The sequence below is a fragment of the Tiliqua scincoides genome, chromosome 2 (assembly GCF_035046505.1).
Source record: "Tiliqua scincoides isolate rTilSci1 chromosome 2, rTilSci1.hap2, whole genome shotgun sequence".
In the NCBI taxonomy this organism is placed as follows: domain Eukaryota; kingdom Metazoa; phylum Chordata; class Lepidosauria; order Squamata; family Scincidae; genus Tiliqua; species Tiliqua scincoides.
The window spans coordinates 243,231,268-243,253,443 of record NC_089822.1 but is presented as its reverse complement, the minus strand read 5'-3'; the positions used below and the strand labels follow the sequence as shown (position 1 = coordinate 243,253,443).

Here is a 22,176-nt window from a genome sequence, read left to right as displayed (position 1 = left end):
AGGCTCACATCCCCACTGGCCCTACTAACAAATGACCCTCCCTCAAACTCTCATGGCACACCTGCAGACCATTCACGGCACACCAGTGTGCCATGGAACAGTGGTTGAAAATGGCTGCCCTAGTTGCACATTCAAAAGAGACCTTTGCCAGGGCTGATTTGTCCAATTCAAGACTATGGTGGAAGATTACACTTATTTTGATATACTAAATCAGTTAATAAAAGATTTATAACTTGCCTTTCCTATAAATTACAACCCAAGAAAGCGAACAATATAGAAACATAAAAACAATACACTCATGGAAATTATTTATGTTGTCAGTAGACCTGGATCTGCTGTATTGGTATCCTAAAGGAAAGCCAAGCCAAGTGAAAGGGTATTTCTGTCTAAACCCATACATTGATGCCTTCCCCTATTTCAATTCTCATCTTAGGCTGTAATTCTCGGCACGAATTCATAGGTAAATTACTCATAAGACCCACTGACTCTGGATGAGCTTCCTTCTGAGTAATCAGCTGCATATGCCTTTATGACATGCTCCCTTTTCTAGTGGGTCAGTTCACATGCTTACCCAGTTGATAATCCCTTCTTGTTCAGAGGAGGAGCAAGAGGTGACAGGTGCTCAAAACGTGAACATGTAAAAGCTCACTTTGGGCGGTTCTTCTCCCTCAAAAAAGGAGAAGTGATCTCACAAGTTGGGCCTCTACCCATGTTAAAATGCTTATGATGAAAGAGGGTGCTCCAGTTCCTCAAGCAGAAGTCAGCTAGTTTAGCACGTAAAACGCCCCATATTCTCACCTCGCTATTTGCCAGACATTTCTCCTTCAAGCCTAATTGTGAGGCCAGCTCTGATTGAAAGATGTTTTCCAAATGGTTGTTTGAATAGGAAAGGGAGGAATACACACACACACACACACACACACACACACACACACACACACACACACACACACACAGAGAGCGAGAGAGAGAGAGAGAGAGAGAGAGAGTATATGTGTTGAGGCCTAACTTCTGCATCTGACCTTATGAAGAGACAGTGAAATGGTAAGTCAAGCTTTCTGCAAAAGCATAAAGCAGTTAGCATCCCAATATCATTGGGCCCCCTATCACTGCATGATTAAGTTCTTACCAGACTTTTCAGTAAGGGCAACCTTCTTGATCCGGTAACTGCCAAGGGCAAGCCAACTGCAGAGTCAATCTATGAACATTTAATCTCTGCAGAGAAGGCAGATTTAGTGTATAATTGACCCATATAATCCACGTATCATCTCCAGTCAAATGCTTCCTATGTCCGGTTTAGACAGTCAGGGGGCCTATCAAAAAAAAAGCTATCAGAGGCTGCACATTATCAGGGCTGTGGATTTCATCAAAGTTCGAGATGGCTTTTTAATCACTGATCTCGGAGGCTGCTAGATTTAAGCAGATGAGCTAGCTGCTAAGCACATCTGTTTTAATCCTTATCTTCTGCTCAGGTTTGTCTTCAAGAAGTACAGAGGGAGCAAATAAATTAATTTTTGTTTGGATCTTTGCAATCTTGGGAGCTTCACTGGATGATTTGATTTCTCATATCAAAAGTATGTTGTTTTTTTTAGTATTTTTTTGGGCAAGGGGCAAGATATTGAATTAATAATCTTTGAGGAAGAAAATGCCATCTGCGACTTTTATGGGTGTGCAATTTTTGCATCAGTACCCTAAGAGCCACCGGCATCTGAGTTTATGCCTTATCCTCAGTCATTTGTATCTGCTTTCTTGTGACTTTGAGAAGTACTTTTCATAATATTTAAGACACAGATCATCACTGTGGGACTTGCGGTTATTGCCTTTCAAATGCCTTAACAGCAAAGGTGTCACAGTATGCATCGCAATATGAGTTCTTCTGCCGCAAGTAACCTGCCAGAACCCTGCAAACATGTTCTCCATAATGTTGCGAATCACAGCTACTTTACACATTAGCAGGTACACACCTGTATACTGTGCAACTGTGGTACATCTGAGCATCACACTTATCTCTATTTTTATGGCACATACAGCAATACCTTGCACTTTTGACTGGTTAAGGACCAGAGCATGGATGAAAGCCAAAAATGGATGAATATCAAAGCATAGCCTTATTTAGCTTGCAAATTTGTTCTGACAGGCGAAAAACATAAACAAAACTTTATCATGCATGCGAATGTGTGCAAAACCTAACTAAACAAAAAGAAAAGAAAAATAAACATAAGAACGTCAACAAATATTGTGGAGTGTTGGATGAAATAGGATGAAAGAGGAAAGCACATGGACAAAATCTGAAATGTGGGTATATCAGTGGTGTACATGGGGGACAATGGGGCAAATGCCCTGGGCGCCAGGCTTGAGGGAGCAGTGCCACAAACCACTCCCCACCCAGTTTTGTTGATGCAGTCTGGAACTGTGCCAATAGTGGCTACATTCCCACAGCCACTGTTGGCTCTGTTCCTGACCACATCTGAGGTCTGCCCTCTTCTTCTCCATTTTAAAGAAAGGGGAGGAGGGTGGCCATCAGAACGGCTGGATCGCTGATTTTGGAGGAGGTGCATGCTGCTTCTAGCTCTGATGGAGCCTTTCATGCTGCTTAGCAGCTGCATAAAATACTCCATTGGAACTTCTTGATACTGCTGGAAGCCACAGCTTCCAGGAGCCAGGCAGAGCTTGCCTCCTAAGTGCCTCTTCCAGCAGCACAAAACAGCTCTGATGGGACCTTTCGTGCTGCTTAGAAGTGGCGTGAAAGGCTCCTTTGGAGCCTGGGCCACATCCTTCCTCCCCCTGTTTTTTTTTTTCCACAGGGGGAAAGGAGGAGGTGGCACAGAAGTAATTGTGGTGACGATGACATCACTGCAATTACTTCCGAGTCGTAGAGGGTGGCAAATGAGGGGGCAGCCCCTGGTGGGAAAACTTCCAGTACTGCTATTGGGATATAATTGGCTGAAAGAGCAAAGGAACGAAAGTCAGTGTATTGCTGTATATGATCATACAATGACTTCATCAATTTTGGTCAATCAACCAGGGTCAATTGGGTTCCAGGTTTTGACCACCTAGGGAAAGGGGGCCTAGAAATCCCCAAACAAACACATTTCTGACTCTTTGACATGTGAACATAGTGTACAGTGTACATGAAGATTAAAAAGGAGTCTTTTATATTTTACTGAGCACATGACATGTACCCAAGCTACAAAGATGTGCAATTTTATTTCATTAATATGAAGCAGCTGTGTGAAATCAGCTTGGCAACTAGCCAAGAACACAAACACACATTAAGAAACCATCCTTGTGTTTCTTTCCTGCTATTAACAACCATCCTTGTGTTTCTTTCTTGTTACTAACAGGACCTGTTACTTCTTTATGGCCACCCTTTTAAGGGGATGGGACAAACAAAGAAGATATATGAAACTGCAGTAAATAACTCTTGGGGGAAGAAAATAGCCTTGTTAGGTAGTGATTGCCAGCGCAACTTCTTAGCCAATCTGTTTTTCCCCCAGTGACCCGAAGAGAAGATTTTAAAAAATGATGATGACTTTATTCCACAGTAAACCTGACTAATTTACAAAATAAAGGCGATTAAAATGTAGACCACACAGTAATATTCAGATAATCTCCTGCATACCCCAATATCCACCAGGGAGAATAATTCTCCTGTTATAGCTCATGTGGGGAAGGGGATCTGGGGAGGAAATGAACACTAAGCAATACAAAGTGAATGGCTTGAGGAACAAAGGAAAAGGCAAAATTAGCATTTTGAAAATGTACTCTTCTTAATAACAATAACTAAATATGGTCTTATTAAACAAAAAGTTTAAAGGAAAGAATACCAGACGGGTTGGAGAAAAAATTAAACGACAACACTCTGAAGAAATAAAAACAAGACTGGGCACCTTACAGTTGAAGTCATATTTTTAGTTGTATAGATTTTAAACCAACATGCTGGCAATGAACAGTCTTAGCAAGCCAAGGTCAACCTGTGCATTGGACAGACTCACATGGCTCTAGATGCAAAAGAGGAGAGGACTTCTATACTGTACTTTTAATAGGTACACAGAAGAGAGAAATTTTGGCAGGTGCAACTTGTGATGTTGAAGTAAGGACGTACCACCTGCTGAAATACCTTCCTCTATACAATTGTAAAAAGTATAAGGACAATATTGTCCTTTGCATCAAGTCACTTTATCCTTGTTCCAGACAAAGGGCCTGAGGTTAAATTGTTCCTTCAAAGTTAATAGACAAAAACAATGTGCTTTTCTGATTTTCATGATAAGAATTTGGTCATTGCTGGCCCAAACATGAAGATACTGATGGAGCCTGGGACAGCAATAGCTTGTGGGAGAGGTGAGGGGTGATGGATTTGGGGTGCACTTGACCCTGAGTGCTGCCACCTCCCTTCAGTCTAACATAGATGCGAGCCACACTGATTGCTTCTTGCTCACTTGAGTGAGAAGCAGACCAAATGCCTCCGTTTCATGATTTTCTCAGACCTGGAAGTACAGGACTGCTGTTGTATTTATAGGGACTTCACAAACAATGGAGCTCCTTTGTTTGTGCAGTCCCTTTAAATCAGGGGTCTCCAAACTTTTTGGCCAGAGGCCCACATGAAATATCTGGCGCAGTGCTGAGGGCCGGAAAAAAATTTAAATATAAAATTTAAATAAATAAATTAGAGATGGAACTTAGATGAATGAATAAATGAATGAGTGGGCTAATTCACTCAGCCTCTCCAGCCCTCAGAACACTCTCCAGATGCAATCAGAGCACAGCTCTGGTCATGTTCAGTTGAGTGGGCCAGAGGCTTTCAGGGGACAAGAGGCTGGCCGTGGGCCGGAGAGAGGCTCGCCGTGGGCCGCATCTGGGCCCCAGGCCAGGGTTTGAAGACCCCTGCTTTAAATGATACAGGAAGTCTTGCACTTCCATGTTTCAGCAAACCACACAAGGAGCATTGTAAGGGATATTTTTGCTCTCTAAAGTGCAGCAGAAGGAATTTCCTCTTAAGAATGTTTTCATATGCCACCTGGAACATAATGCAGGTGTGCACATGAAAAAAAAATCTGCTGCTGTACATGGGGAAACCCTCAAAGGTTCAGAAACACATTACATTTCAAATGGCAGCAGTAGAAAACGGTATACCAGTTTGTCATGACTGCAGCAACACTGAACCATTTTCAACTTAACCCATTTTTGCCCAGCCCACAGGTGTACACATTTGATCCCTGTTGTGTATATGCAACATTGGGCACAAATGGTTTAAGAAGAAAGCAGGCTTGAATGTGCAAACCGATGCAATGACAGAGGGAAACTGTGAAGAATTAGTGCCCTTTCAATCCTATAGTTCAGGTCATAACACACATAGCTCTCAATGGAGAACATGATATAGTTTAATCCAGCATCAGATCATAAAATGCATATATCTCCTTGCAATACAGCTTAGTCTATATTGTTTAGGGATATGTTTAACATGCTGTGGCTTCAACCCAGTTTTAGATCCAGCACACATTCGTGTCTTCCCAAGAGGTTTATTAATTCTGCTTAGAGATGTCATTCATATGGTGAACATGATGCAACTTTAGGAGCCCAATCCTATTCCCCATCATACTATAGCATGCAGCTGCACCAAAAGGAGTGTACTGCATACTATGGTGGAAGGGGGGAAAGCTGAAAGTAAACAGGAAATAGATAAAACATTTTTACTTCCTTCTGTGTAAGCCTATAGGTCTATGACAGCGCAATCCTATCTTGTGCTGGAACAGGCAAGCCAAGAGGCTTGTGCTGTATCCAGTGCAAAATAGGACTGCAAAGTAGCTCAGCCGAAAGTAGGGGTAAACTCTTCCCCTTACCCCTGGGTAAACCACTGCAGCCCCTATTGGTCTCCTTGGACTTGCGCCACCTCCTGAGATGGCACAAGTCTGAGGAGAGCAAGAGTGACTTGGAGCCGCTCCACGCTGCTCGGGCATGGGGGCTAGGATCTGGCATAACAGCTGAATCCCAGCTCTACCTCCTGCTCCCTGTTCACCGGCCCCGGGACCACCCAGGAATGCCTTCCTCCCACCTCCTCCCCGCCTCCTCCCCACCCACCCCAGAACCTTGCATCAGCTGAGCTTGGCCAACGCAAGCCTCGTTCCCTCAGATTGAACTGAAACATCCTAGGCAGCCATCCCTCTTGTAAAGTTCAAGAGAAGCTAATGGGATGCACACAACACTGGAAACTGCTCAAATAATAGACTGCCCTGAAAAGAACAATCCCTGAAATGTACTGCTAACAGCAAAAAAAATTCAGTGTAGTTGGGCAGAATGCTAGCAGATTTGTAACACAAAGGAAATGACTGCCTCTTTGTCAATGCCAAGTGGAGAGGTGATTTGTCTTTGGCATTTTTTATGCTAGAAATTCTCTTAAGAGGAAAAGAACCACTGGAGTGCTTTATGGATGAATGAGGCATTCTCAGTGGATATGGGTCATGCTAGTAGACGTACACAGGAAGATTATTTGACTCCAATTCATGCCACTTGATATAATGTGATAAAACATTTGACATGAGAGATAAGTTCCATTTTAATATTGTAGAATATGGGGGGGGGGAGGAGAGAACTGTGCAGTAGGAAGATTCTGTAGAAAAGGTAAATGGAAAGAAAAATGAGTAACAAGCAAAAGAGGAATTTGATGACATGGGATGGGCTAGAGGAGATGTTTTTCTCTCTAATGTAGGCAAGGGAGCAAGTGAAGAAAGCTGTATTCCGAAAGTATTGAAATCTGCATGCCAGAGTAGAAAATGAAAGGATTGAGCAGTGAAAGAAGAGAAAAAAGGAAGAAGTTTTACTGTCACACAAGAACATGAAAAAGATCCATTCTAACAAGTGATTGAAACAGTAATGCTATGAGTCTGCTGTAAACGCTAGACTACAATTGCATACAAGAATAGAAAATCACTATAAGAACAGCAAAAGTAATAGGCAGAGAAGACTGTTTACAAGCACTTCATCCCACTCAAAATATAATACTGGTTGATACTGAGAAGTTATTGGGCACCATAGTCAGAGTCCTCTTTTAAGGTTTATTAGGAACCACATTAGATAAAAATATTGCCTGAAGTGTTCAGATTTTTAAATGGAAGATAACTACCATTCAGTATTTCCGAGAGGACCCATTTCAGGGTAAAGCACCCCAATTATGTCCTACAGCACAACAATCTAATTTTTAAAAAGAAAAATGCCATGGTTGCTTTCTTTGATTACATTGAAGAAATTCAGGTCTGAAATACACGTTCAAGTTTTTGATCCTTTGGCAATGAGATTCATACCAACTTAAATTACCCTCTCCCCCCCTTTAGAAATAGGACTTTATATGAGCAGCGACAAAAAAAAAATTCTTGTCATAGAATGATTTTTCATGTGCTGACCTAAGGCAGCATCATTCCAAAATCTAAAGAGAGTAAGAGAAACTGGGACAAAGTTGATCTGAGTAGAGCATTAGAGCAGTCAGACAGAAGATAGATCCAATTTCAGTGAGAAGGCAAAGCAATATATATCTATTGAAAAATAAACAGAATCTGTAACTAATCATTTAATCTCAAAATGTGACTTCTCCTCCTGTCTCATTTTGTCACATTTTGCAGTTTCTCCTCCTTGTGGTCTCCACCCTGGAGGAGGCATTTACTTACATCAAATAACCTTTCTATATACATCTCCTCATTGACCTTATCACGTAGGATGTCCTGAGAATGGCGAACGAAGGTCACGTAGGCATCAGCAACATCCATCCCTGGTTTCTGTACAGACAAAACGAGAAGGGAGGGTGGTGGAAAAGAGATGGACAGCATGAAAACAGCATCTTCTCAAGGTAGTTATTTATTCTATTGTTAAGTATCTCCCCCCACCTCCAATGTTTTATTCTGCCTCATGCTGTTGCTAAGAATCCTTCTACTATGTAACGCTGCCATGTTTGGGTGTCGATGATAGTATGCTGCAATGAAAGTAGCGAAAGTAACTACCTCTTGCACAGCACTAGATCACTGTGTGCACACACACCTCTTTCTCTCTCCTTCAGTGAAGCCACTTGAATGAATAAAGCTTTTCCTTGACACACTAGTGCCTGGAGGTTTTCCCTTATACTGTTGGGTTACTATTGACCTAATTAACAAAATGACTGTTTTTCTGTGTGCTATTTTTTCCCCTGCCAGTGTTATCTTTTATATGCTATCTTCTAAAAGCGAATATCTGTTTTTCCTTTCCTTGTAAGGCATTTTGGCATATACACTCAAAGACATCAAAACTACAGATTGTTCAAGCATTTACCTGATGTGATTTGTCTATTGTAGTCTGTACAAAGTGGGACCATTAATATTTCTACATATCCAAGGGCATGGTGAAGCCAGTCTATTGGTTCAGAAGGCAAGTTAGGCACATGCTTTACCTTTCCCCATTGAAATCAGTGGGTCTTATAGTGTCCTAAATGTAAAGCTATTTCATCTTCTGCCTTTTCCCCTGCATCTCTCTGTGTCCTAGTTTTCCTTAAAACTTATAGAAAGCTTGCAAGATCTGCAGAAGGTCATGACGCAGTTTGTGCTTCCTTTACAAGAAGCAAGTAGTGGAGGTAATTTGGGAGATAATAATCACTAAATAAGTTCACACTCCTTGATATGTTGGCATAGAAGTTATCTCAAAGGAAACCCATTAAAATGCTGAAATAAGAGTCATTATGAAAGCTGCCACACAAATCTTAAATGTCCATGGCACATTGGAAGTTTCTTAATAATGGGTGTCATTACTTTTATTACTGTGATTTACCGCAGATCACAAAGTATCATTTCTGTATGAGATGTGATTGTCAGCCACTGTAAATTGAAGTTAGTTAACACTTCTGTGTAATTTCCAGGGTGAAAATGAGGACAGTTTGAGAAGCAGTAGGAAGGTAGTTTTTTTACATATATATATGAATACAATTATCAAGCAAAGGGCCAATGGTTGGCCCTAGAGATGCCAGTAACAGTTTTTAACACCTACTGAAACAATGACAAGGTATTAATTTAAAAAAACAACAACAATGAGGACAATATAAATGTGACTGTTATACTTTTCAAGCAATTTCCAGCGAGTGGATTGTGTCAGCATTATGATGCAATAAAAAGTGGTGCAGTTCAAAACAATAATCTTTCTGGAATTAGCTAGGAATGGCTACTTGGTTGAAGTTTTGCCTGGAGATAACCTGGAGATGACAGCTTAAACCCAACTGTTTGCCTAAGCCTTTTGCTTCTTATTTGAAGTATTTGCTACAGGGCTAGAATGTGAGAGCAAATAGAATGGGAATCCTGATCTAATTTTGAAAATCTGATTCTAACTGCAGGAGCCCTACACCACAATCCTAAGCATGTCTACTCAGAAGTAAGTTCTGTTATGTGCAGTGGAGCTTATTCCCAGGAAAGGGTATAGAAGATTGCAGCCCTAGTCTTTGGTCTGTCTGTGTCTGTCTGTCTGTCTAGGTATTTATACCTGTTTTTTTGGCCCTATAAAGGGTCCCCAAGCTGGCTCAGTGTCTATTGAAATGCCCAATGGTTGCATCCTAAATTTAGTTAATCATAACTAAGGAAGGAGTCATGACTAACTTCCACTGATTTCATGACATAGTCATGACTTTGTAAAAATACATAGTTGGCAACCTTCAGTCTCGAAAGACTATGGTATCACACTCTGAATGGTGGTTCTGGCACAGCGTCTAGTGTGGCTGAAAAGGCCAATTCGGGAGTGACAATCCCTTCCACACTGGGAGCAAGTGTAGTGTGTCCCTGGCCTGTCTCCCTGGCTATGGGCCTTCCTTCTTTGCCTCTTTGCCTCAGTCTGTTGGCCAAGTGTCTCTTCAAACTGGGAGAGGCCATGCTGTACAGCCTGTCTCCAAGCGGGATGCTCAGAGGCCAAGGTTTCCCATCTGTTGAGGTCCATTCCTAAGGCCTTCAGATCCCTCTTGCGGATATCCTTGTATCGCAGCTGTGGTCTACCCGTAGGGTGCTTTCCCTGCACGGGTTCTCCATAGAGGAGATCCTTTGGGATCTGGCCATCATCCATTCTCACGACATGACCGAGCCAACGCAGGCATCTCTGTTTCAGCAGTGCATACATGCTAGGGATTCCAGCTCATTCCAGAACTGTGTTGTTTGGAACTTTGTCCTGCCAGGTGATGCTGAGGATGCGTCGGAGGAAGCGCATGTGGAAAGCGTTCAGTTTCCTCTCCTGTTGTGAGCGAAGAGTCCATGACTCGCTGCAGGACAGAAGTGTACTCAGGACGCAAGCTCTGTAGACCTGGATCTCGGTATGTTCCGTCAGCTTCTTGTTGGACCAGACTCTCTTTGTGAGTCTGGAAAACGTGGTAGCTGCTTTACCGATGCGCTTGTTTAGCTCGGTATCGAGAGAAAGAGTGTCGGAGATCGTTGAGCCAAGGTACACAAAGTCATGGACAACCTCCAGATCATGCGCAGAGATTGTAAAAATACAACTTCTTTAAAATCAACAGAATGGTGGTGTTCCCACCTTTCCTAGGTGGCTGGTGCATTCTTTCTGCTGCACTGGCTGCCACTATTTCCCACTCCCAACATATCATACTGAGAAGATGCAGAGAGTGTCCTTCCTTACAGAACAATATGAAAACAGGGTCTACTTTCATTTACATAAAGTAGGCATATGCCCACCTATTCTTATGGTGCTTGAAGAGACATCTTCACTGTAAATACGAGTATTAGTCTCAGTGTATCTTCCAGCAAAGTTTTCTGACCAGACCCATGGTTTCTGCAGCAGCACATGTCTGTGGAACTCACTCCCCAGAGATGTTCCTGTTGATCCTGTCGCTTCAGATGTTTAAACAAAAATTAAAACCATTTTTTTCCCCCAGAAGGCCTTTATTTGATGCCCTGAGACATTTTACTAAATATTTGCCACTGACCGCCTTTGGATTTTTACTGATTTTATTGATGCTATTTCAGATGGGTGCTGTTTCAGATTTTGCTTTCTGTTGTATTATATTTGTGTTATTTCTCATTATTTTAAATCGTTTGGTAATTGTGCGAGCTGCTTTCCATTTTAAATACACAGTGGGATAAAATAAATAAAATCTGTGTATTGTCATAATTTCTGGTGCTTACTGGGTCCAGCAGCTGGCATTCTTGTTATGGCTAAAAACACATCTCATGGCCCAGTCCTAGGGTCCCAGGCTGCTAGCATAATGTATGTTGTATCAGCAGCAGCAGCAGCAGCTTTACAGCTGTCTTAAAGCAGCTGCCACTGGCATGTGCTGCCAGGCTACTGGTGGCTTGGCTGGAGCAGCCTCCCAGGTGCTGGCGGAGGACCGAAGATCCACTGCGGAAGGTAGACTAGCAGGGGAGGTAGGATGGGTGGAGGAAGAGTGGGGAGGAGGTAGGGCAGAATGGGATGGTGATGGGGCAGGGAGGAAGGTGTATCGGTCCTTGAAGAGGACTGGTTCAGTGGCAACAGTGCCTGCTAAATCCTGATCCCCTTCTTGGGCCTGAGTCTAGAACAAATATCCGCCATTGAGCTGGCACAGGTCAAAGTTAATGCATACTGGATGCTGGGGCTTACCCCAGGACAAGGGAACAAATGGTCCCTTGTCCCAAGGAGGCCTCCAGAGGCAAAAACATCCAGTGAAACACAGCAGTAGCTGTGTTGGCACCACACAGGGAGTTAGTTAGGGTTGGGCTGTCAGTTTGCTAGGGTCAGGTGCCACTGGCAGCCATTTTACAACAGCAGAACACCTATCCTAGTTAGGATTGGGTCCTGAGTTATTTTACAGGATGTACATTTTCAAAAGTGGATGGTAGGAGGGAACGGACAATTTCTGGTTTCAGCTCTCTGTGTTTAGTAAATCACAGGGCTAATTCAAGTCTGCAAGCAAAGTACTATAGTGGGTCCTCCTTACCTGCGCGGGTTTGGTTCCACACCCCCTCCCCAACTGATAAGGAATTCCATGGATGCTGGGGTCCACTCTTGAAGCTTGCACAATTACTTACCTGGAGTCTCTAGAGGCCTCTCTTGGGTCATGCCAGGCTGGCAACCCACTCTGTTGACTTCTGCAGCCTCAGAATGGCCTTCAGAAGGCTCTGGAAGCTACTTCCAGTTTTGGGAATCGATTTCTGGTTTGACTGGAAGTGGCTTCAGGAGTCTTCTGCTGAACATTCCGAGGCCTGTAGAGGCAAAAGGATTGGTCACCAGCCCAGCAAAACCAAAGTGAGGTATCCCGAGACTCCAGGTAAGTAATTCCAGGGAGTCTCCAGAGGCAGCCATGTGGACCCTGTGTGTCCACAGATGGTCAAATCCTTGGATATGGGACCCGTGGATGGGCGGGGTCCACTGTACTTTATATTTTACAAACTGTAGACTGTTGGAGCTGCTACATGTTTTCCCCTGCTTTTTTGGCTAACCCTGCTTGATGAAGAGTTCTGTAGAACTCGAAAACTTGCTCTTTGATATTTCACTTAGAACAAAGTATATGTATTATTCTCCTCTCAATTGTGGATATATTTTTTTTGTGGGCCAACACGGTCTTCTACGCTTTCATATTGCTTATGACCTGGTGAGAGTGGGTGCCATTTCCATCTTCACTTCATGCAGCAGAATATCTTGGACCAGCCCTGAGCCTTCCTGAGAGTGAAACAGCTTCCTGCTAGTGGAAGTGTACCTTGAGATCCCAGCAAATGCTTAGAGTATTTCATCATCAGAAAACACAGAGAAAAATCTAATTTTCAATGTATCCTGTAACCTATAGATAAATATACATAAGAAAGCAAAAATGCCTTAAATCCTGTGATTGATGAATACTTACAACAGTAACTTCTGTTTATTTATCTGAACACCTTTACAGGCGTGAAACCACATGCAGAATTTGGATGATAAATTTAATAATCATTCCTACTAGTAAATTCTCAGAACAAAATGCCTGTCTGCAATTGTCTCCTGCTTCATCAGTCATAATCCCTGACTCCAACCAACATTCATATATTGCACTTAAACTTAATTTAAATGTTAATTTCTGGTAAGCAGAGTGCTTTGCCTGAGATCTTTAAGGGCTCTCTTCATTATAATCCAAGCACTAAACAGAGGAACCATTTGCCCTTTTAAAAATGAACTAAGGTGCTTATTTTGCAGATATCTTCAAGGTTGTGTCTGGTATACACATCCCCAGTTCACTATTGTTACTCCAGAATGGTTTTCTTAAAAGTTAAATTATGCCTAAGAATTAGAAAAATAAATATTAAGTAGTCCAGCGGGCATGCAGATAAAACATGAAGTAGACCAGTGGTTCCCAAACTGATGGGTCGCGACCCACCAGCGTGGGAAGCACTGGCCAATGCCTCTTTAAGTGGCAGGAAGGAGGGAAGGTAGCAGCATGGTCCCCAGGATTGCGCTGCTGCTGGCGATGGGAGGGGGGTTTTCTACTTACCTGCAGCCAGTGCTGCAGTTCTGGGAGGTCGGGGGAGCCCTCTGCAGGGCTCCTCATACCTGCAAAAATGTAAATAAAAAGAAAAAAAGGACACTTATGGTTTTCAAAACTAAACCAGAAATGCCTTTAAAAAAACAACAAAGCCCTCCACAGGTCTTCCTGTTTCTGCAAAAATGTAAAAAAGAATAAAAAAAAAAAAAACCAAGATCCTGTAAAGGGCTCCCTGCATCCCCTGGATCCTCCAGGACTGCAGTGCTGGCTACAGGTAAGTAGAAAACCCCTCTCCCATCCCTGGCAGCAGCGTGATCCTGGGGATCATGTTGCTGTCCCCCCCATCCCCTGCAACAACTTACAGGGCTCCCAACTCCCTTACAGGGGTTTGGGTAGCACTGAAATAGACTGTCACATTGTATAATAAGTTACAATTATGGGTGTATCCTAAGGGATGTGCGCGGAAGGGCAAACCTCCCTTCTGTGACATCTCCCGACTGGTGTGCTCCCTGGGGCATTTGGTGGGCCGCTGTGAGATACAGGAAGCTGGACTAGATGGGCCTATGGCCTGATCCAGTGGGGCTGTTCTTATGTTCTCCCCCAACCTCTCGGATGGCAGGAGACCCTCTAGAGCAAGATTCTGAGAGGCATGGAGGATTCTGGAATTAGAAGACATTGGTGATTCACTCTTCCCATTCCCCTTGTGTGAATGAATGAGGTTTGAGGGACAGAAGGTTAGAATACAACCCTAAGGCTATAATCTGAGCTTTAGACCATTAGCTCTATGTTGGTTTGTGGTCTAATTAAAAATATGATCAAATGTCTTCTGGCATTTTGGTGTAAGGTCCCAAACTGAAATCTGAACAATTTTAATGTCATGCGTTGTCACAAGCTGGCTTACCTCCTCCTACGTATTGGTCATGCCACATATGAAAATATGAGCAGCTGCTATTGGTGACCAAAACAAGCTTTTGCATTCCACAGGATCCCCATGTACTCAGCCATTTGTGGAGAGAAGGAGAAAGGGAGGGACACATCTTGCTCCTTCAAATATTTACATCAAAGTTAGAGTCTGCCTAGCTCTGCTTACAGAACATGATCTAGAATCAACCCCAGCTTGTCTGCTTTTGCACCTAGAAGGAACAATTTTCAGATGTTCACCTCTAACGTCCTCCTTGGTTATAAGACAATTCTCATTTGTCTTCCTTTAGTCACTGGTTTCTGCCCTCAGTATCCCCTTATTGAACCAACCTTCTGGAGTTATTAAATTTAAGAGTTAGGGCGCAATCCTAACAGCGTCCTGGGCCAATGCAAGTCCCTTGCACCGGCCCAAGGAGGGTCACAAATGTGCCGACTCCTTGAGAGTCAGTTGGGCTGGTGCACCAACATGGGGAGGGAGCCTTGCAACAGCTGAGCTCCGCTGGCTCAGCTGGGAGGAGGCAGGAGGGAGGTGTTTTGGGGAGGGCAGAGGTTGGTCTTGGGGGTGGGTGGGGAGTGGGAGGCGGGGTTGGGACCAGGCAGTTATGAGGTGGCACAAGTCTGAGGAGATCCAAGATAGGATTGTCTGTTGGTCTATCTAGAATCTATAATAATAATAATAATAATAATAATAATAATAATAATAATAATAAGAAGAAGAAGAAGAAGAAGAAGAACAACAACAACAACAACAACAACAACAACAACAACAACAACAACAACTAGGTATTTATATACCGCCTTTCTGGTCATCGGATTACTCCTCTGACTTTATTCAAGGTGGTTTACATAGGCAGGCGTTCCTAAATCCCTCAAGGGGATTTTTACAATCATAGAGGTTCTCTCTTTCAAGAACCAACAACATTTCAGATGGATCTTCCTGGTTTGGTCTCACTTCTGGCCTCCAGTTCTCCCACGCAGGCTGACAAGCAGCTCCATCTCTCACATGGAGGGCAGCCAAGACGCTTCTTGCTCACACCAAGAGCAGGTGGAATCACTCCGCTGGGCTTGTCAGCGGCTTCAAGGTCTTGCCATTCTCAGCAGATCAGGGAGCTGCCAGTGTCCTCGAACTGGCGACCTTCTGATGTTATCTTCGGGCTAATGGAGGCTCTACCCTCTAGACCAGACCTCCTGCCCACATAAGTATGTGATGCTGGTAACACCTTGCATATAGAGCTTTCACTGACTAAAGACTTTTTTTAGTTATTTTATCAAATGAGTTTCAATTAATTGATTATAATTGTACAACTAAAACAATCATTCTGAAGAGAAAAATGTTTTTAGATGGTGCATGTATATGGTGCTGCATGTGCTATTTTAGAAGTGTTATTGCTTTTTTGTGGGAATGTGGGGAAATGTGTCCTTGAAGATGGTGTCTCCCATCTTCACTTTCTGTAAGTAAGAACATAAAAAGAGCTCCTGGCCTATCAGATGCCTTGGGGAGCATACAAGACAACAGGAGACCTGTGTCCCGGTGCCCTCCCTCGCATCTAGCATTCTGAGGTAGCCTACCTCTAAAATCAGGAGGCTGCACATACGCATCGCAACCTGTAACCTGTGATGGACTTTTCTTCCAGAAATTTGTCTAATACCCTTTTAAAGGCAGTCAGGCTAGATGCCATCCCCACATTCGGTGTGTATTCATATGACGTATTCATAGGAAAAGCAATTCATTATTATTAAAAAAAAAACCTGTTGCTTGATTAATCAGATATGCTTTTTAATTAATTAGAAATGTTTATGATGTATTAATACCATCAATTAATGGATTAAGGCTGCAATCCTATACACACTTACCCGAGAGTAAGTCCCACTGAACTCAATGGAGCTTACTTCTGAGTAGACTTGTTTAGGATTGCACGGTAAAGGTTGCAGTCCTACTTTCAATATGTTGACAAGATAATGTTCCCAGTCCTTTACAGTTTTTTTCTTTTTTGACTGGCTTGTCTCCTATTCTTCATTGGGAAGCAATCATCTTGTGACCTGGGGTAGATGGTACAGAGGAAGTCACCCAGAAGTGATTGTGACTTCACTAATATTGATTCAAAGGTGAAAAAAGTAATCACTGCAAGTTTGCATGATATTTGGTTCTATATTCTTAACTGCATGGTATTTTACATATTATTGGATGATAAATGGCTTATAATCATCCAGTATGAATAATCTCCCAGAAACCTTTTTACAAAAAGCCTCAGGGTCACTATTGGTTAAGAGAGTTCAACAAAACAAAACAATGACAACAAATGCAATCAACTCAGATTAAAGATGTGAATCTTTGTTTCAAAAGCAAGCCATTGTTCAAATCATAAAAATAAGATCCAAGTTTAGATAATGCTTACGGGCACATCCACGTATTTGGAAGCTGCTTTCACCTGAAATTAAAAACAAAAGCGACTTCAGAGTAAATTTTATGTTTCTGAGACATACAATGTACAAACAGGGTAACAAAATATGGTGTCTGAAGCATTATCAGAAAATCAGGGATGCTATTCTGTACATTAATCTCTGCTCCTTGCTGAGAGTGCGCAAGAGGAGGATTGTGACTGACGTCTTCCCTCCATGCCATTACCACAAGCAAGAACAGCAGCAGTGCTGGGAAAAGCAGGGGGGCCACAGCAATCCTGTTCTCGTCACTCCCCTGATAGGAGTGCAAAGTAGGATTGTTCCTCCTTTGTTACCTTCTACTTGCACACCTGGTCATTTCTTTAAACAGTTACATGCTGATTAATCAGGCAACAGGACTCTGCTCCCAATATGCTCTGTCCAGCATATTTGTCTGATGACACAGACGAATGGGAATAAGGAGGCCATGGAGGAGTAGACACAAGGCATTCCAAAATCATTATGCTCTTGCTGTATCCTTCTAATCTGGGTTCTTCTTTAAACTGTTTGGGTAAGAGTCCAAAAGAAATGGCTCAGATGGCAAAGAGAAGGCAGGGGAGAAAGAAACCCCCTCTGGATGGGATGTCCATACAAAACGAAGGACAGTGGAACGTTAAGGCACTGCTTCAGGGATTGTTTTAGCTTTGGTCTGGACTGAATGGTGTAACATGATCATATTCCCTTGCGCCAGTCAAAACTCTTACAGCTGCATTCATGACCAATTGAAGTTTCTGGGTGGTCTTCAAGGCAGGGGCAGATCCAGTGTTTCTGTTTGAGGAGGGGCCATGAGCCCAGAGCCCCTCCAGAGCCCAGGTCAACCAGGCTGGTAGACCTGGGCTCCCAGTTGAAATTTTGGCCTCTGTGGCTGAAGTTTGCTGGGCAAGTAGACCTGGGTGTCTGCCTGGACTTGGAGCCCAGAGCTACCTGCCGGGTAGACCGGGCCTTCTATTCCAACTGCCCTCTGGAGCCACTTCTTCCAGTTTGGTAGACCTGGGCTCCTGGCCATGCTTGGCATGTGCACACACAGGGCTCTGGAGCCCAGGTCTACCCAAGAGGGGGTGATAAGGTTGCGATACCTTGGGCCAGCCAGAACTTCGGCCAGTCATGATATTGGCACCAACGCACTGTCCAGTGGGTGTTCCCCTGGCGCCTGACCTCGCTCCCTATCTCAGCGGATACCCTTCCCCACTGGAATGACAGCTTGGGGAGGGCATGCACCTATGGCTCCCCCTTGGATGCATTCCTGCTTCAAGGACAATCCCATGTGTATTATCTCATGTGTTAGTGTGTTGCATTACCCAACTGAGAGGTGACTAGAGCATGTGTAACATGACCAAATTTACACAAGGCAGAAATGGGTGCAGCTGCTATGCCAGCTGAAGCTGGACAAAAGCTCCCCAGGCCACAACTGTTACTTGGGCATCCAGGAGATTCCCAGCTGTTAACCTGATCCCTATCCAGAACTGTCACCACACCTGAGCAGGAGAACCTCTTTCTTTTCGGTTTTAATTTCAGTTTGTTAACACACATCCATCATTAATTCCAGACACCAAATCAGAATCCCTATAGCTACTCCAGCTAGCGATGACAGAGATATATACAATTGGGTGTCATCTGCATATTGGTGAAATCCAACACCAAACCCCTGGATAGCCTCCCACAGGAGTTTCCTGTGTATTTTAAAATGCATGGAGGATGAGATGGAATCCTATGAGATTCCACAAGCTAAAGGTGAAGGCATCAAGCGGGAGTCCTCCAATATTGCCCTCTGGATTTTAACCTCCAGGAAGGACTAGAGCAACACAGTGCCTCCTAGTCCCACCCCAGACAACCAAACAAGAATACCATGGTCAAAGGGATTAAAAGCTGCTAAGAGGTCCAGCAGAATCATCTGCACTTTCTGTTTTCTTTAAAGGGATCATAAGAAAGTAGTCAGGTAAGTGGCTGTTTCCCCACCTCCTTACCTTACTTCTTCCTCACACACTTGATTGGTGTACAATCATTAATTTTTTTAATGTCCTGCTATGATCTCAAACGTGGATTTTTCTAGTACTTCAGGTTAAGAACATAAGAACAGCCTTGCTGGATCAGGCCATAGGTCCATCTAGTCCAGCTTCCTGTATCTCACAGTGGCCCACTAAATGCCCCAGGGAGCACACTAGCCCCAGATTGTACAAGAAAAGCAAAAACATACACCTAGAATTGAGGCTAATATGTATGCACATTTTAGTGTTACTGCAGATATCTAATTTAAATTTTATATGTAAGGATAAATGCTTATCTATACGTTCAATAGAAATGCAAATATAGCCCTACTCAAGAACTAACCCATCAGCTATTGAAATTTCAACATTTAAACTAATGAAGTGTCTTTCCTAGAATTGAGTATAGTCTTTTATGGGACTAGGAGAAGTATACGCTTTTAGGATACTGGTTTCCAACCTGTGGTCCACAGGTGGTTCCTGAGACCCTGAGAATTGTTCGCAGAGTAACCGAAAAAGAAAAAGTGATCACCTTCTATCACTTCCAACCTCTTGCCAATTGAGAGCTCCCTCATGGACCACGTGAGAGGGTGGAGAACGGACCACCTGCAGCCAGCACTGAAGTGTCAGCTATGACTGTGGCGGTCTGTTCTTTGCCCTCTCTAGTAGCCCGTGGGGGAGTGCTTGCTGGGAGGATGTGGAGAACAGACCGTCTGCAGCCACAGCTGGTAACAAACACAGCAACCCACACTTCTATAAAAAAATCTCTAATAAGAACATAAGAACATAAGAACAGCCCCACTGGATCAGGCCATAGGCCCATCTAGTCCAGCTTCCTGTATCTCACAGCGGCCCACCAAATGCCCCAGGGAGCACACCAGGTAACAAGAGACCTCATCCTGGTGCTCTCCCCTACATCTGGCATTCTGACTTAACCCATTCCTAAAATCAGGAGGTTGCGCATACACATCATCGCTTGTACCCCATAATGGATTTTTCCTCCAGAAACTCGTCCAATCCCCTTTTAAAGGTGTCTAGGCTAGATGCCAGCACCACATCCTGTGGCAAGGAGTTCCACAGACCGACCACGCGCTGAGTAAAGAAATATTTTCTTTTGTCTGTCCTAACCCGCCCAACACTCAATTTTAGTGGATGTCCCCGGGTTCTGGTATTATGTGAGAGTGTAAAGAGCATCTCCCTATCCACTCTGTCCATCCCCTGCATAATTTTGTATGTCTCAATCATGTCCCCCCTCAAGCGTCGCTTTTCTAGGCTGAAGAGGCCCAAACGCCGTAGCCTTTCCTCATAAGGAAGGTGCCCCAGCCCCGTAATCATCTTAGTCGCTCTCTTTTGCACCTTTTCCATTTCCACTATGTCTTTTTTGAGATGCGGCGACCAGAACTGGACACAATACTCCAGGTGTGGCCTTACCATAGATTTGTACAACGGCATTATAATACTAACCGTTTTGTTCTCAATACCCTTCCTAATGATCCCAAGCATAGAATTGGCCTTCTTCACTGCCGCCGCACATTGGGTCGACACTTTCATCGACCTGTCCACCACCACCCCAAGATCTCTCTCCTGATCTGTCACAGACAGCTCAGAACCCATCAGCCTATATCGAAAGTTTTGATTTTTTGCCCCAATGTGCATGACTTTACACTTACTGACATTGAAGCGCATCTGCCATTTTGCTGCCCATTCTGCCAGTCTGGAGAGATCCTTCTGGAGCTCCTCACAATCACTTCTGGTCTTTACCACTCGGAAAAGTTTGGTGTCGTCTGCAAACTTTGCCACTTCACTGCTCAACCCTGTCTCCAGGTCATTTATGAAGAGGTTGAAAAGCACCGGTCCCAGGACAGATCCTTGGGGCACACCGCTTTTCACCTCTCTCCATTGTGAAAATTGCCCATTGACACCCACTCTCTGCTTCCTGGCCTCCAACCAGTTCTCAATCCACGAGAGGACCTGTCCTCTAATTCCCTGACTGTGGAGTTTTTTCAGTAGCCTTTGGTGAGGGACCGTGTCAAACGCCTTCTGAAAGTCCAGATATATAATGTCCACGGGTTCTCCCGCATCCACATGCCTGTTGACCTTTTCAAAGAATTCTATAAGGTTTGTGAGGCAAGACTTACCCTTACAGAAGCCATGCTGACTCTCCCTCAGCAAGGCCTGCTCGTCTATGTGTTTTGAGATCCTATCTTTGATGAGGCATTCCACCATCTTACCCGGTATAGATGTTAGGCTGACCGGCCTATAGTTTCCCGGGTCCCCCCTCTTTCCCTTTTTAAAAATAGGCGTGACATTTGCTATCCTCCAATCTTCTGGCACCGTGGCCGTTTTGAGGGACAAGTTGCATACCTTAGTCAAGAGATCTGCAACTTCATTCTTCAATTCCTTAATAACCCTTGGGTGTATGCCATCAGGGCCCGGTGACTTATTGATCTTTAATTTATCAATGAGGTCTGAAACATCTTCTCTTTTAACCTCTATCTGACTTAACTCCTCGGTTAGGAGGGGCCGTTCGGGCAGCGGTATCTGCCCGAGGTCTTCTGCCGTGAAGACAGATGCAAAGAACTAATAAATCTCTAATTATTACAAATTTATTTGTAGTTTTTGTGTGCAGGGGGGTGAGGGGTTACATGTGATCCACAATGATTCCAATTTTTGCCTCAGTGGTCCATGGGTTCCCAAAGATTGGGAACCACTGTCTTAGGGTGTAGGGAAATGAGTGAATACCGTGTACTGCAATCTCCATCGCAGTATGTCCTTACCCTATGTCCTGAAGTGGTATAGTTATGGGAAGACTGTATCATGTTTTTTTCTCAATATTTAAATTGACTCTCAGTGTAAACCTAGGGAAGCTTCCAGGCATTTCCTACTTGGTTCATCTTCTTTAGTGAAAAATTGCTATGACAAGAAGAGCACTGGAGGGATGAAAGAAAGCTTTAACATGCTTGATCTTGAATTTTTATCAAGAATAACAGAAACCGTGTTAAATATCTTGCCACCTAGCTATGATAATGTCAATTAGGACCTATAAGTCGGAGGAATCATGATGCTACAGTCAGAATCATTATTCGCTAGGGTTATGTTCCTGGAAAACCTAGTCCATAACAAATTAGCAGATACCAAATCACGGAGCCTATAGAAAAAAGTAGTTAGGCTCCAGGGGACCCTCTTCACTATACATGATATGAATTTTATGAACCTGAATCTTATCTTAAAGTCTTTGGGGCTGGGTCCTCTGTGCTGACTATCCCTCAATACGTTGAAGGTTGCTGGCATCAGAGTTCAGCAGTGGGGAGAAGGCTGCCTCACCCTTGTTCCTCCTCCACTTGGTTTCTTCCCTGGGCATGGCTCAGCCCCAAAACAGCCCTCTGGTAGCCTTCCAGTGACCTC

General features: G+C 43.7%; 1 protein-coding gene across 15 annotated transcripts in view; it reads right to left on the bottom strand.

Moving 5' to 3' along the window:
- Window positions 1-22,176, bottom strand: part of CADPS (calcium dependent secretion activator) — a 465,254-nt gene that overhangs the window by 38,016 nt on the left and 405,062 nt on the right. For all 15 annotated transcript variants that reach the window (XM_066614148.1, XM_066614149.1, XM_066614150.1 and 12 more), the window contains 2 exons: window positions 16,747-16,779; window positions 7,659-7,766 (listed from right to left, as the gene is read on the bottom strand). In XM_066614148.1, coding sequence (XP_066470245.1) covers window positions 7,659-7,766; window positions 16,747-16,779 — 141 coding nt within the window. The remainder of the gene's footprint in view (window positions 1-7,658; window positions 7,767-16,746; window positions 16,780-22,176) is intronic.